This window comes from Prionailurus bengalensis, chromosome A1 (assembly GCF_016509475.1).
Source record: "Prionailurus bengalensis isolate Pbe53 chromosome A1, Fcat_Pben_1.1_paternal_pri, whole genome shotgun sequence".
NCBI classification, from domain to species: domain Eukaryota; kingdom Metazoa; phylum Chordata; class Mammalia; order Carnivora; family Felidae; genus Prionailurus; species Prionailurus bengalensis.
This window is the reverse complement of record NC_057343.1, coordinates 90,876,906-90,890,914: the sequence shown is the minus strand read 5'-3', so window position 1 is coordinate 90,890,914 and position 14,009 is coordinate 90,876,906. Positions and strand designations below refer to the sequence as shown.

General features: G+C 45.8%; 1 protein-coding gene across 4 annotated transcripts in view; it reads right to left on the bottom strand.

Annotated features, from left to right (window-relative positions):
- The window catches only part of RNF130 (ring finger protein 130), a 140,511-nt gene that overhangs the window by 41,668 nt on the left and 84,834 nt on the right, over window positions 1-14,009 (bottom strand). For all 4 annotated transcript variants that reach the window (XM_043585326.1, XM_043585335.1, XM_043585344.1 and 1 more), the window contains exons 4-7: window positions 11,791-11,862; window positions 9,891-9,973; window positions 2,318-2,414; window positions 62-266 (exon numbers count right to left, since the gene is read on the bottom strand). In XM_043585326.1, the coding sequence (XP_043441261.1) occupies window positions 62-266; window positions 2,318-2,414; window positions 9,891-9,973; window positions 11,791-11,862 (457 nt within the window). The remainder of the gene's footprint in view (window positions 1-61; window positions 267-2,317; window positions 2,415-9,890; window positions 9,974-11,790; window positions 11,863-14,009) is intronic.

Sequence of the window (14,009 nt, the reverse complement as noted above, 5' to 3'; positions counted from 1 at the left end):
AATCAACGCACACCAAACAGCAGCAAATCTGCCTTGCACCCGGGCACAGGGCCCCACTTACTTGTTACTGCAATGTTGATCTCTCCCGTTCTAGGAGTGAGCTCCCCATCCTGAGGAAGAGGCGAGATCCCCGAAGTTCGAAGTGGCTCCAGGCCAAGGGAGTTGTCACTGGCGAGGTCACCTAGGGCTGATCTTCGGTTAACTGCTTGGGTTCTGGTGAGCCTTTCCATATCAAATGCTACGTTATCAGTACATGGCAAATTTGGCTGCAAAACATTTCCAGATTAAAAGTACTTATAAGAATAACAAATCTTTTAGAAAATTCTAAATGTTTGATACCCTGTTGAAAAGACTTCAAGTTTTTTTTCCGTGTGGTTTCCTCTCATTTCTTTCCCCACTTACCCTTTCTCACCCACAAGTTTTTCTGTAAAAGAAACAGATTTCTTCCCAGAAATTGGTGAAAAAGAAAACTAAAATCCACTGAAGAACCAAGAAAACCAGATACTTCATCTTTATGAAGAAATGACAACCTTTGGTGGACATGGCTCACGGGCACAGGGGTTGTTCAATACATTACAAAGCTGACAAATACTTAAAATGTGTCGCTTTGGCTCTTCCATCAATGTGGAGCGAAAGCAAATGACATAAAATACTGCTTTCATCCTATTAACTTCTCTGTAATGGCATTTATCTGGCAGTCAGTTTTTAAACGTCTCCTACCTTTAAACACAAAGAAAGCATCCAACCAAGAGCAGATCAACCCTGAAAAGACCTTGAATCGTAAGGGATCTGTTTCACAATCTAAGAATCTAACCCTGAAGGAGAGTTACAGAGCTGCCTTGGGGCCAAAGCCTACCAACTAAAACATGGATATGAGAATCTTCTGGTGTAACAATATGGATACTCGGTTTCCCTAGCAACCTTCAGTTCTTGTAGTAGATAGCACGTCAGAGGCAGAGCTGGGAAGGATGGCTGAGAGAAGCTGAAGTATAGAGAAGTGACAGCTGACCAAACCCAGAACAATGGCTTCTCAGCCAGAAGAACGCTGTTCTAGATCACCCCAGAGCCTAAGTACAAAAAATGACAGCACAGTGCAATAACTGATGCTTATAATGATACCCACTCAGAAGAGGTTTATTACGGCCTTTATATTTAAAACCATGGTAGCCTGTAATAGATTTTAGAAGGGTTTCATTAAAAAACAGAAGGGAAAAGTATTAGTACTTCAAAAAATAGGACTTAAAAGAAAAACCAAACCAAACCACCACCAAGGCTAGAGGCAATGAAAGGAGATTAAGTTAATCCTTCCCAAAGTATCTGCCACATGTCCGGTATTGTGGAAGATGCTCTATGTTAAACTCCTCAAAAGGAGTGGGTTTTGTTCCCCAGGAGATGTCTGGCGACGTCTGGAGACATTCTGATCGCGTGACCGGTGTGTTGTGCCACTAGCATTCAGGAGTAGCCAGAGGGGCTGCTAGGAACCGAACAGTGCACAGGACGAACCCCCACTGATGGAATTATCTGGTGGTGCTGAGGTAGAGGAACCCTATGTTAAACGATGTCACTGATGTGATCGCTGCAGATGGGAAGATACAAGGGGTCATCACTGCCCAACGGGACTGTTAAGCTGTCATCTGATAGCGGATTTTGAATACGACTGCTTGGATGTGCTTTGGGCTGCAAGGCTACCATGAGGAATTCTTTCGGTGGGCCAAACTCAACTTTTGGTTCTTAAGGAAATCACTCATCCACTCTTTCCTGAGACCAGAGAGTACTTTGTTTTCCTCCAAAAAGCATTAATTGTGGACATATACTTCTCTTAAGGAAGTCTCCACGATCCTCAGTCAGTGCTGAAGTTGTCTGCACAGAACCGGACTAAAGGCCCTGCCCAGAGCCGGCACCACCCACCACCACTACTGGCAACTGACCAAGGCATGCAGGGGAGCAAAGCCAGATCCAAGGGGAAGGAATGTAAGTGAGGACATGTGATGCTGAATGCAGAAAAAATTACTGCATAGTCTATATTCTAGTCCTTAAAACAAAATAGAGGAGTGCAAGAAAACCCCATCCATCTCTCCTATGGCGGTACTTTACCACAATCCAGCACCCACAGAAAAGCACGCTTGCCAGTGGACTAGCTCAGTCCTTTATCATCTCTTCTGGGACTTCCCCAAGGTGGCCTGGACTTTAAGTACTCTGGGAGAAAGACACTGCAAGCCGGGGTTCTCTCGTGAGATGTGACCATCCCGCTTGTGCTACGTTAGGCTGCACCTGGAGAGGACACCACACGGACGCAGTAACAAAATAAGAAACATACCACAATTCCCAGGGCCTTCAAAATATTAAGTTTGCACATTGGACAGGTACAGTGTTCACTAAGCCAGGGATCCACGCAGGATTTGTGGAAAACATGCCTGGAAAAAATGGGAGACTTGTATCACAAATTACATGCTAAACAACTATTAGACCAAAAGAAATGGAATTTTTAGTCAGTTTCTCCTCCTTTTCCGACATATTGGCAAGTCCCAAGAGACAAATATTGGGGATGTACTAATACACGGCTGGCAGAAAATCTCCTGAATCCAATCTGGATGACGAGAACTGTAAGTAGTATTTGGCAGTTCGGTCTTTTTATTTCACCATTTGAGGAAACTTAGGATATGTATTATGAATGAAGAAGACAAACTATACTTTATTAATCAGTTATGTTTTCTGTAACAGCTAAAGTAGAAAAACGCAAACTCAAGAAGATATGAAACAAGAGTCATATGAAGTTTTCTGCAAAACTATGAATTAGTTCCATGGAACTCAGTTTAAATGTCACTTAAAACATTTTTACTTGTTTTTTAAATTAAAAATTCTTTTTAAATGTTCATTTTTTGAAAGAGCAAGTGGGGGAGGTGCAGAAAGGGGGAGGGAATCCCAAGCAGGCTCTGGGCTGTCAGTGCGAGGCCCGACACAGGGCTCGATTCCACAATCTTGGGATCACAACCTGAGCTGAAACCAAGAGTCAAGATGCTTAACTGACTTAGCCACCCAGGAGCCCATTTTTTTTTTTTTTTTTTTTTTTTTTTAGAGAGAGATGTACGCACCAGGGGAGAGGGACAGAGGGAGGGAGGGAGAGAGAGAGACAGATTCTCAAGCAGGCTCCACACTCAGCAAAGAGCCAGACATGGGGCTTGATCGCATGACCATGGGATCATGACCTGAGCTCAAATCAAGAGCTGGATGCTCAACACACTGAGCTATCCAGGTGCCCCTAAAACATTATTTAAAAAGACTTCTAAGCAATCTATGCTAAATGTATGTAAAGGCTGAAGGGTGGTTGGGAATATTCTGGGGACAACTGCACCTAACAATTAGGTAACACTGAGCCAGAAGTTTTCAGTGGAAATGTTTTGGGGAGAGAGAGGATGGGTGATTTGCTCTTGCTCAGGAGAGTGGAAGTCGCATCCTAGCAACTGAACCTAAGTCAGTTGTGGAGAGTTTAGCATTCTTAGAAAAGGGACGTTGCACCTTTTGGAAGTGAGAGAACACTTTGAGGGAGCTGTGGAAATCATTTCTCAAGTTCAAGTACTCCCCATGGCAGCTCTCAGAGGTTGAAATGAAGCCACACAGAAGCCCCAGAGTCCTGGCCAAACAGGGAAAGAGGCAGATGCTGGGACCTCTGCCCAGCACCTTGAAAGAGGCAGATTCAAGCACCTTTGGAGTAACTATACGTGGAGTCTTGGGATAAAAGAAATGTTAAGAAAGATATCAAATTGAAACATGGTATGCCTTTAAAACTTTGTCAATTTATAATTTATATGTGGCTTATAGTTATATATAGCTGTTCAAAAAATTGCAGTTTTGATAAAAAAAAAAAGAGGTCTAAAGAACTAGTGAGAACTAGTGATAAAAAAAAAAAAGAGGTCTAAAGAACTAGTGCTTTAACTGGGATTTGGAAGAAACATTCATACCTACAGCTTCAATATGAACAACACGTGTGTGCCCACCTGCTGCCACTTGGTGACCATGCACTCAATTACTTTGGGTAAGAATAATGATCATGAAGTCTGAATTTATCCATCTCGTGGGAAGCCTGCAGATAAAGCAATGAACTAGAACCTCATCATCCCTGGAGGCTTTTATTTAAACCTGCAGGTTTCTACTTAAGGGGTTAAAGTCACCAAACCATAGGGGAGCTTGAAATTCATTTACAACACACAAGGCCTTGTCATGTCTGCTTCTTGTTCCTTTTATTCTCATGTGAGAATGCTCCAAGAGTGCTCCCACCCACAGGCCCCCCCCTGGGCGGGTGTTTTAAGAGCTGGTGTTTGCTGTAGTCTGGCAGAGACTAGAACAAGGGTTCTAATCTTTCTGGGGATTCAGATCCCTTCAGGTTGGCTAAGTGACAGATCCTCCCCCTTACAAGGGTGCATCTGCCTAACCCCTGGCCTACAGACCTCTGAGGGTTTGGTTAGCATTGGGTAGAGGTGGGTGGCTGGGAGAGGCGCTTGAGGCCAGTTCTGCGATGGACTTTGGGCAGTTGGCAGGTGACAGGAGAGCTGAGGTTGTGTGACCTCCGTGGGGGGAGGGCGCTGACTTTAGCCAGCTGTTTGTGGGGACCTTGGTTTCAGCAAGCAGCAGAGGCCTGGGGGCAAATGGTGGTTTGCTCTCCCTCTTCCCTGTCACCTCCCTGTCACCTTTTTCTTAACCTACTGTCACCCCCCTTCTTTCCGTTTTTCTTAACCTACTGCCTTTCTTTTTTATCACTGGTTGTTCAGAAAGAATAAAAGTTATAATCCCATATTTAATTTTTAAGGCTCCATGAGCTGAGTATTCTCTGCTTATCTGTTCCTTTAGTTATAAATGCATTTTCTTATGCATTTTTTTTTCTTATGTTGGACCTTATAGGTTTGTAGATGCAAAAGAAAGCGTCTCTCCAGCCCCCCTTGGGTACTGTAATGGACAACAAAGACTAACTGGGTCTTCAGGGACAAACTGAGAATGTCTCCCTTTCCTAGCTAACTCAAAATCTGAAAAAAATTTTTTTTTTCTTAAAACAAACAAAAAAACTTTTCTTTTTGACTATGTGTCTAACCCATGGCTCTCCTACTCTTGACCCCCACCCCAGTCCGCCACCTGCCCCCTCCCTCCTTTGACACATTTCCCAACAGCTGAGTTCCTGTACCTCCCCTGGAGCGAGATGGGGAGATGGCCAGCCTGGTTCCCTCAGCATTTCCCTCTCATCTGAACACAGCTGGGCAGCTTTCCTGTTCCCCTGGGGCCCCCTGACCCCAACCCCCTTGGGGTCACTGCTGGAATCTCAGTGAGTAGCTGACCTGTGCTCCTTCTTTCCCTCATCACCCATGTCCTTACCCTCTTGCTTCACTGCTGCACCAAGCTCAGCCTGGTGGCCTCCCCCTTCTACCCAGACACAGTTCTGCTGCTACAGTGTGTGACGCCTTCCTGACTCCGCTGTGTGGCCAGCAAGCCACAGAGGTGGAGTAGGGAGGGGGGCAGGGAAGGAAGGCATACTCTACCTTGTGAGGCTGTTTGGAGCAGTATGCAACAAACTGTTGTGGAATACTTAGAAAAGCACCAATGGCGTGCAAGGGAAAGGTACTATTAAACATATACTCAGGCAAAGTTAATGGTAACGTTTCACATGACAGAACGAGTGAGTGGGCCTCAGGTGCTGGCACGCCCAGCACCCGTGACCTCGGACTAGCTTGCACGTGTACCACGGACATCTCACCGGACGGCAGCTGGGGCCAACCAGACTTTGAGAAGAAGCCCTTTGAGAGACTCGAGTAGTCAAAGTACACACACACAGAAGCATTCAGGACAGAGAGGTGGATAGGGACAGGGATGGAAGGCAGGTAATGGGCTGAAGAACAGGGAACCATGGGAAGGACAAGCAGATCACAACTTCAACAGAACAGTTCTTTATTCTTAGAAGAAATACCTTGGGGTACAGAATGCAGAATTTATGGAACACGAAAGAAACAAAACCAGCAGAACTGCACTGCATACGGTGTCCGCCCCCTTTCCTCCTTCCCAAACCAACAAAAACTAGAAAGAGTAGAATGATGGCTGGGGGTGGGGTGAGGAGTGCACACTAAAGGGGAGTTGTTTGCACAGCTCTGCAGCCTCTTGGTGCCATGTAAGAACCTGACAAATATAAAAGGACCTGGGATTACTAAAGGTCAGAGATGAGAACTCTCCCCCCTCGCTGGGCCTGGCAGCAGATGCTATGCAAACAGGCGCTCCTTCGAGGTGGGGCACCACAGCGATGCACCCCTCTTAGCACCCAAAGTGGCATCTCGGACACATATTTATCCAAGCTGCGGCACTCCACTTCTGAAAAGTATTTTTAACCACTAAAAAATTTTGTGGCTGACCTTTAAATCAGAGGTCTAAATAAGGCGGTAGTCTCTAGGGCATGCTGGCGAACATCCTAGATGATCAGCCGTAATCAACTGACACAAGCAGGAGGCCCCAGAGCAATGCCAACCACCATCTGTTTGCAGTAAATGAACGTGACAGAGGACGAAAAGTAAAGGTCATGCACCAAAAAGCCAGCAATCCATGAGGGCACTGCTATCGATAGAAAGTTCAGTCTGCAGACAGGCTGGTTGAAAATCAAGGATGGACAGAAACAAAGGCACCTAGGTTTTCTTCTTCCCTTACTCAGGTGAAGAAGGTTACAGCGAGCACAGATCCTTCCCTAAATCTGGGGGTGAGGGGAGGGGCCGCAGCGTGGTATTTGGAGACAGATTAAGAAACTGCTGCAGGAAGTGCTTGCTTATGTCGAGATGCCAGGGATAGAAAGAACAAAACCTGGCAGGAGCAGACAGTCTACAGAGCAAGGTCCCTGAGGAAGGGAAGGGGCACATCGGAACAAGGGGGTCCTCCTCCACCCAGACAGGAGGGGACGCTGCAGGCGTGGCTGGGAGGCAGGTGCACCTGAAAGCTTGCTGTCAGGCAGCTGAAAATTTCAGTATCTAACAACCATTATTTCTTCCGTGGAGGTGATGAGGAAGCTCTCCAGCAAGAGTGAGGAACAAAGGGATGAGCTGAGGTGTTTAAAGGAGACAGAACACACTTAGAAGTGTGGCTGTGAGGAATGAGAAGAGCTGACCGGGAAAGGGAAGGGCTCTAGGCAGCACCCTGGGCCCAGTTGGGGGTCTGCCTGGAGTCCCGCAGGAGTCAGGGAGGTACCAGTGCCACTTGGCAACGAGAGCTCAAGGGAGATGCTCGGTCTCAAAGACCTACAGGTGAGAGAGGAAGGGCAGGATGTCCCAGGCTGAGGGAACAGAGTAGGCAGGGGCACAGGTCAGAAGCAACCTGAAAGTACTCTAGAGGAGCCCACCGGAAACCAGAGGCTTAGACAAGATTTGAAGTGAAGATGGGTATGTGAGCGAGGTCATCCTGTAAGGTCCGTGGTTCTCAACTGCTGACATCTGTGGTTGTCACAACTGTGTGTGGGGTGCTACCAGCATCTAGTGGGTGGAGCCTGGGATCCTGCTAAATATCCCACAATGCACAGGGCAGCCTCCCCCACCCCTCCACACCGGCCCCAAATGTCAACAGTGCCAAGGCTCAGAAACCTGGCTCCAGGTGAAAAGTTGTCAATTCTGGTCCCACAAAACGTTGCTCAATGTGCAAAGTTGATTTTTACTGTACATGAGAATTATGCTGTTGTTACTGTTTTGGTAAGGTGAATGGTTCTGCCAAGCATGTTGTGTGACACAGCTTAGAGAAAGCTACAACTTGTTGAGGCTTAAGAAGTAAGCGGTACAGACACCAACCTGCTCCAAGGCAAAAGGGGAGCTCTGATATACAGGCAGTGGGCATGTCTAGTCCAGACAAGGACCCAGCATGGAAGACAGCTGACTGAGGGAGCAGTGCCCTAACTACGTGTACAAGGAAGTGTTGCTAACGGTTGCCAAAATTGTAATACTCAAAAGCAGACCATGGACACAAAGGGTGAGAACCAGTTCTCTGGTGGCAGGAGCAGCCACAGGGATGGCTAAGAGCAGGCCGAGCTCTAGACTCTGATGGAGGGCATGCAGTTTCAGCATTGCTCAGGCACCTATTCAAAACCACACACCTGGGCTCCGTGATGTTTTTAAATGTTCCCCACTGATTCCAACACAGAGTCAGGTCTGGAAAGCACTGAATGAAGTTAAGAAAAAGGAGGACTAAGAACAAAATGCTGGAAAAGTCAATGCTTAAGGGGGCGGGGGGCATGGGGAGCAAGTTTCTGGAGTAATCCATCTTTGGCCAAGGCTCCCCTGAGGAAGACACCCTCTCATCAGTAATAAGCATGAATGGCTTTAGAGGCCTTTTGTGCTTACGTCCAGATGGTTCCTCTGGAGGAGGGACCCTGGCCTGAAATATGAAGATGGAATTTGGCTTCTTCCTGGTGATTCTAGTGTCAGAAGAAATCTGTGCATGTAAAAACATTTTTAAAAAGCAGCTGAGAGATGATAATGTTTTATAATGTACCTACTAATCTTTTTCCTGGTTTGTACTTGGATGTGTCTTTCCTTCAGCCTCATGTGACCAATGATGACAGGTGAAGGAAATCTAATTATATAATTACACAATTTAGTTTTCTATAGGACAGTTTTGTAGATTATCCTTTGTATGTAAACTAGACTGACCTGACTTCCAGACTCTGGTTTTCTGTTTCAGCATATGGAATTATTCTTGAGTTTAGGATTAAAAAAAAACAACAAACCCACAGATCTTTCTGGGTTCAAAATAGCCTCATGGAGACAAATACTGACATTTATCTTATTTGCTCCCATGTTCCGTGTTATTAGAAGGTCAGGGTCAAGTAGCGTGTGTTTTAAGAGAAGGGAGAAGGAAGAGGAAAAGTCCTCGGTTTTCAGCGATTTTGTATTTTTCCAGTCAACACTCAGAATTGTGCGTCTTACTGTTTCACAATCCCTAGCTTGAGATGGCGCCGTGGCAAAAATCAACATGCTTCCAAAGAACTTCTGCTCTTTTTAGAGAGTGCCACAATACAGGTGAAGACCCTCTTTCTGGAGGGAGGTATGTGGCTCCAGGTGTGGAGTGCCAACATTCAAGGCTGACCTTTACTTGGACTCTGCCATTTCTGGATTGTGTGGCCTTGGCATCCACTAGGAGCGTCACTGTCCTTCACTGTACGATGGGGAGAAAAGCACTGACCCTCTCCCAGGACAGCAAATTCTGAGAGCACAGAGCAGAGTGACTGGCCTGGAGCAGGCACACAGCACCCAGCAGTCCCCCACTGCTTGGGGGAAGCATCCGTCTAAGCCCCAGAGTTCTGGTTTCCACCACCAAGTGAGCATCACTGAGCCTTCGTCGGAGGGCCTAGTGATGTGCTCACATTTAATAGGGAGAGGAACAAGTGGCTGGTTTTGAAACCCATAAAAGTCACAGAGTTAAAAATTCTTGACCCTGGGGCACCTGGGTGCTCAGTGGGTTAAGGGTCTGGCTCTTTGTTTCAGCTTACGTCATGATCTCAGTTTTGTGCGTTTGAGTCCCGTGTTAGGCTCTGTGCTGGCAGCGTGGAGCCTGCTTGGGATTCTCTCTCTCACCCTCTCTCTCTGCTCCTCCCCGACTTGCACTGTCTCTGTCTCTCTCAAAATAAACAAATAGACTTAAAAACATACTTTAAAAATTCTTGACCTTAATGCTCTTAGGCTATGATGTGTCCAGATGTTTTTTCCCCTTGTGTTTCTCAAGGCAGAGAAGTCCGTGCAGTCTATGCTGCGGTAGCACGGCCTGCTGCCGGCCACAAGAGCCATGGGTAAGGTGGCTCTCAAAAGCCAGTAGGATAACCACTCTGAAAGGGACACATGCAAACCACGTTAGGATTAGTCCTTTTTAAGCCAAGAAACCTGACATACTTGCAGGGGAGAATCCGGACAACATCATTCTGCTTATAGCTCTCAATGCAGACTGCGCAGTGATCAAAGTCTGGGTCTGTTTCCTGCAATGAAAAGCACAGGCACAAAAGTCACATGCTAAAACTAAAGATACACCTAAATAGAGGAGATACAATCCCGCTAAGAACTCTCCTGTGGCAACTATGGTAAGCAAGTAATTATGAAAAGTTATGAACAATTTTAATGTGTTTTCATTTGCTTACCTGTATTGACCCAAATTGCATCTCAACCACTCTACTTTGTTTTTAAACTATGTTGTAACAGTTAATACTACTTCTGTTTGTGAAGTGTCTCAGAAGTCAAAAAAACAAGATTCAAATCCACTATTACCTTGGACCATCCTCTCACCCCCCCTCCTCCCACTGCTGCAGCACTGTTCTGGTCCAGGTCACTGCACACCCTCCACAATGTGCATCTTCATCAGAAGGGTCGTGTGACCACATGTCTAAGTACAGGCAGAAAGGACAGTGAGCCCCCAAAAGACAAAGCCCCAAGGACGGGAGCTGGTCACAGATTTGGGGTAGAGCATGGTCATGGCCCAACTCATTACTGGGTCTTTATCAAGGGTCAGGAAGAGTCAGCAGGTGTCTGGTCATGAGGTTAACTGGCTTCCTTCCTCATCTGTGCTGGAAAATGGATTCCCCTGAGTTAGCATTTCCAGGAACCCAAGCCAGGAAGGGTGAGACACTTTGCTGTGTCGTGGCCACTTGGACTGAAACTTAGTGGGACAACACTTGGTAGGTCTAGGAGGTACAAACTAGGAAGAGGTATTGTTCTGAATAAGGAAAGATTGTTTTGTGTTAGCTTGAAGGACACAGTAGGGAGGGACAGGCTACACCAGCTCCAGGGAATTTTAGATTAATGTGGCTGCTGGGCCAAGAAAGCATTCATAGGGGTGACCACTCCTCTGGGGTTGGAGGGCAGCTGTTTTGATGCTGCTGTTATTTTCTGCAATGAAAAACTGGATATGGTGATGTCAAGGTGGTGGGAATAAAAATGAGTGAAGTCCAGAAAGTAGTGAAACTAAGGAGGATGGAAACTCATCTGAAATTATCCTCCCAGAGCTGTTTGTTAAAATGTGCCAGGGGGTAGGGCAGAAAACAGTTTGGGATTTACGCCTTTAGAGATGCAACTTTTTCATTTTAGATAACTGAGTACATTGGATGTAGGGTCTAACACCAGGTTGCTACTTTGTCCTTACAGAGCAGAAGCGGGCTCCATGTAACTGGAGACCTGACTGGGGAATTGTTGTCAGCAGCTCTCAGCCACAGCCTCAGTCACTGCTTTTCTCATTCAGTCCCCAAGCCGAGGGCTCAACCCTGACACACTGTGGTCTTCCTTCCACCAGTCTAGCCTGCCATACAGAAAGCACCTTGCGAATGACACTCCTTCGAGATGTGGGCCTCCAGCTCTCTGTTTAACTGGCGAAGGGCTAAGCAAAGGAGGTGCGGCCAGGTTTCAGGAAGCATAGGGAGGAGAATGTTTATTCTTGGCCACTGAGTGTACCGACGGACCCATTAACTAGCATTCTTCCCGAAAGTATCCCTGGTTGCGGCAGGAGAAAGCTCCCTGGAACACCACAGCTGGGGTAACTAATTGTAAGTAGACCAAGGAAGCTGATAATGGCAGGAGCACCGAAAAGTCCAGGAAAGTCGAAAACAGCATGGAGGGCCTTCAAAGGAGGCATGCTAAGTGTAAGAATTCAAGGGGAGGTTAGTTTAAAATAAAGCAGGGGTTTACCTGGAGGAAAGGAATCACCTAACAAACGAGACACAGATGATTAGGATGTATTCTCTCCCACCAATCGAAAGCAAAACTACTTTATTATTTTTACAGTATTAAGGTTATTTCACTACTATACCTTGTCACCCTTTTTTACTGTTCTTGTTGTCAATTTGCTGATGGCTTTCTTAGCGGCATCTCCAAGACGACGCTATGAAAATTACAAAGAGAAACAGACTTTAAATGCAAGATCTCTGGATAAGGTGTTCTTTGTTTTTTTTTTTTTTTTAAAGGTTTTATTTATTTTGAGTGTCTGGGGCACCGGGGTGGCTCAGTCAGTTAAGCTTCCAACTTAATTCAGATCATGATCTCACAGTTTGTGGGTTCAAACCCCGCATTAGGCTCTGTGCTAACAAACAGCTCAGAGCCTGGAGCCTGCTTCAGATTCTGTGTCTTCCCCGCTCCCCCCCCACAAGCCCCCGCCCCACCCCAGTCGCTCTCCTGCCTGTATTGTCTCTCAAAAATGAATAAATGTTAAAAAAAATACATATATGTTTGAGAGTGTGCAAGTGGGGCAAGGGCAGAGAGAGAGAGGGACAGAGGATCTGAAGCAGGCTCTGCACTGTCAGCATGGAACCTGATGTGGGGCTTGAACTCATGAACCGCGAGATTGACTTGAGCTGAAGTTGGACACTCAACCAACTGAGCCACTCAGGCGCCCCTCTGGATTACGTTCTTGATTTTAAAATAATTAAATATACAGTCCCTGTTATCTTACAACATTCTCCATGTCATATCATAGGAAATGGATTCTAAAAAAGCTGTTAAAAAATGTAAAAAACTGGCATTTTCCTCACAGATTCAGCATTCTGAATTGAATTAATGAATTATTCTGGTTGAATAATGAAAAAAGTGTGTAATAATGAAAAAAACCAGGTGTCCTACTCACTATTCTATATTTAATAAACCTTTGCAATATTACAGCATTATTGAAATCTACTTCTTGTACAGGTCACAGCACTACTACTGTTCTAACAGCTTTCCTATTCAGCTTCAAGGACGATTAGATGTATACATAAGCTGTCTTAGTAAAAGGAACCTCCAATGCGCCCGAAAATGCTTATCACGTTGTCAGGCACAGTGGAAGAGAGGTGGTCACGGGCTCTCCTTCTGTCTCTGCTACTACAATGCTCCATGATCTTAGGAAGGTGTGTTTATCTTTCCAGGGTTGGGTTGTCTGAACAGGTTAAGTTACGGAATCTCAAAGGCTGGATTTATCCAACATTTTGCCAGACGCTGCTAGCCCTGCTAGATACCAAGGACCTACAGGTGGAAAGACTGTGCACTCCTAATCTTGAAAAGTTAACCGAACTGAGGAACAGACCACTCAACACATTTTAACTGAATGTTGTACAGCAGGGCATGCCCGAGTAGGGAGGCAGCACAAAGGGGGCTGGGGGGGGGGCAGCCTAACGCAGGTGGGTGGGACAGGGCAGGGGAGGCAGGTCAGGGAAGGGCTTGAGGACAGGATGCCTGAGCTGAGACTTGGAACACTCATGGGAAGGAATTTGATAAGAAAAAGCACAGGGGTAGGAGGGGGGACTCCTAGACAAAGGAATGATCTAATAAAGATAAAGAGGTGTGAAACACAGGAAGGTGAAGGAAATTATCATTTGCTATGACTAGGAGGAGCATATATTTTATTGTGCAAATGAGAATGTTTTGAGAGTCAGAGGGCCCTACCAATAATCACCTGGGGATAGGAGGTACAGACAGGCACACGGGGATAGGTGGCCACTACACACAAGCAAATCCTGAACTGTGGGAAGAGGCAGATGCTGAGGGTGAAGGAGGTTGGTGGGGGCTAGAAGAGAGGACCCTGATTTTATATCCGGAGGATTAAAAAAAAAAATATTAGAGACATAAAAAATTTAGGGAGATTTAAAAAAACACACAAAAGAATTCAATGAACCATATGCATTATGTATCCACATGTAGCTTCAATGATCACTATTTTACCTATATTCTTCATCTGTCCCCTCCTCTTTACTGTGCTAGGGGACTTCAAAGCCTATCACAAGCATGGTATCATTTCCCCCACAACATCTTCACTCTGTCTGACAGGACTTTCGTTTGGTGCCACTGTCTTACCTAACAAAATTAACACTAATTAATCAACATTATCAAATACTCAGACCTTACTACAATATCCCCAGTTGCTTCCAGGATGTCTTTATATAGTTGGCTTATCTGACTCGGAATACGAAGTCAAAACATTGCATTTGGTTGCTGTTCCCCTCAAGTCTTTCCTAATCTGTATAATGTACATATCTTTAGCATTATGGAAACAGAACTGAC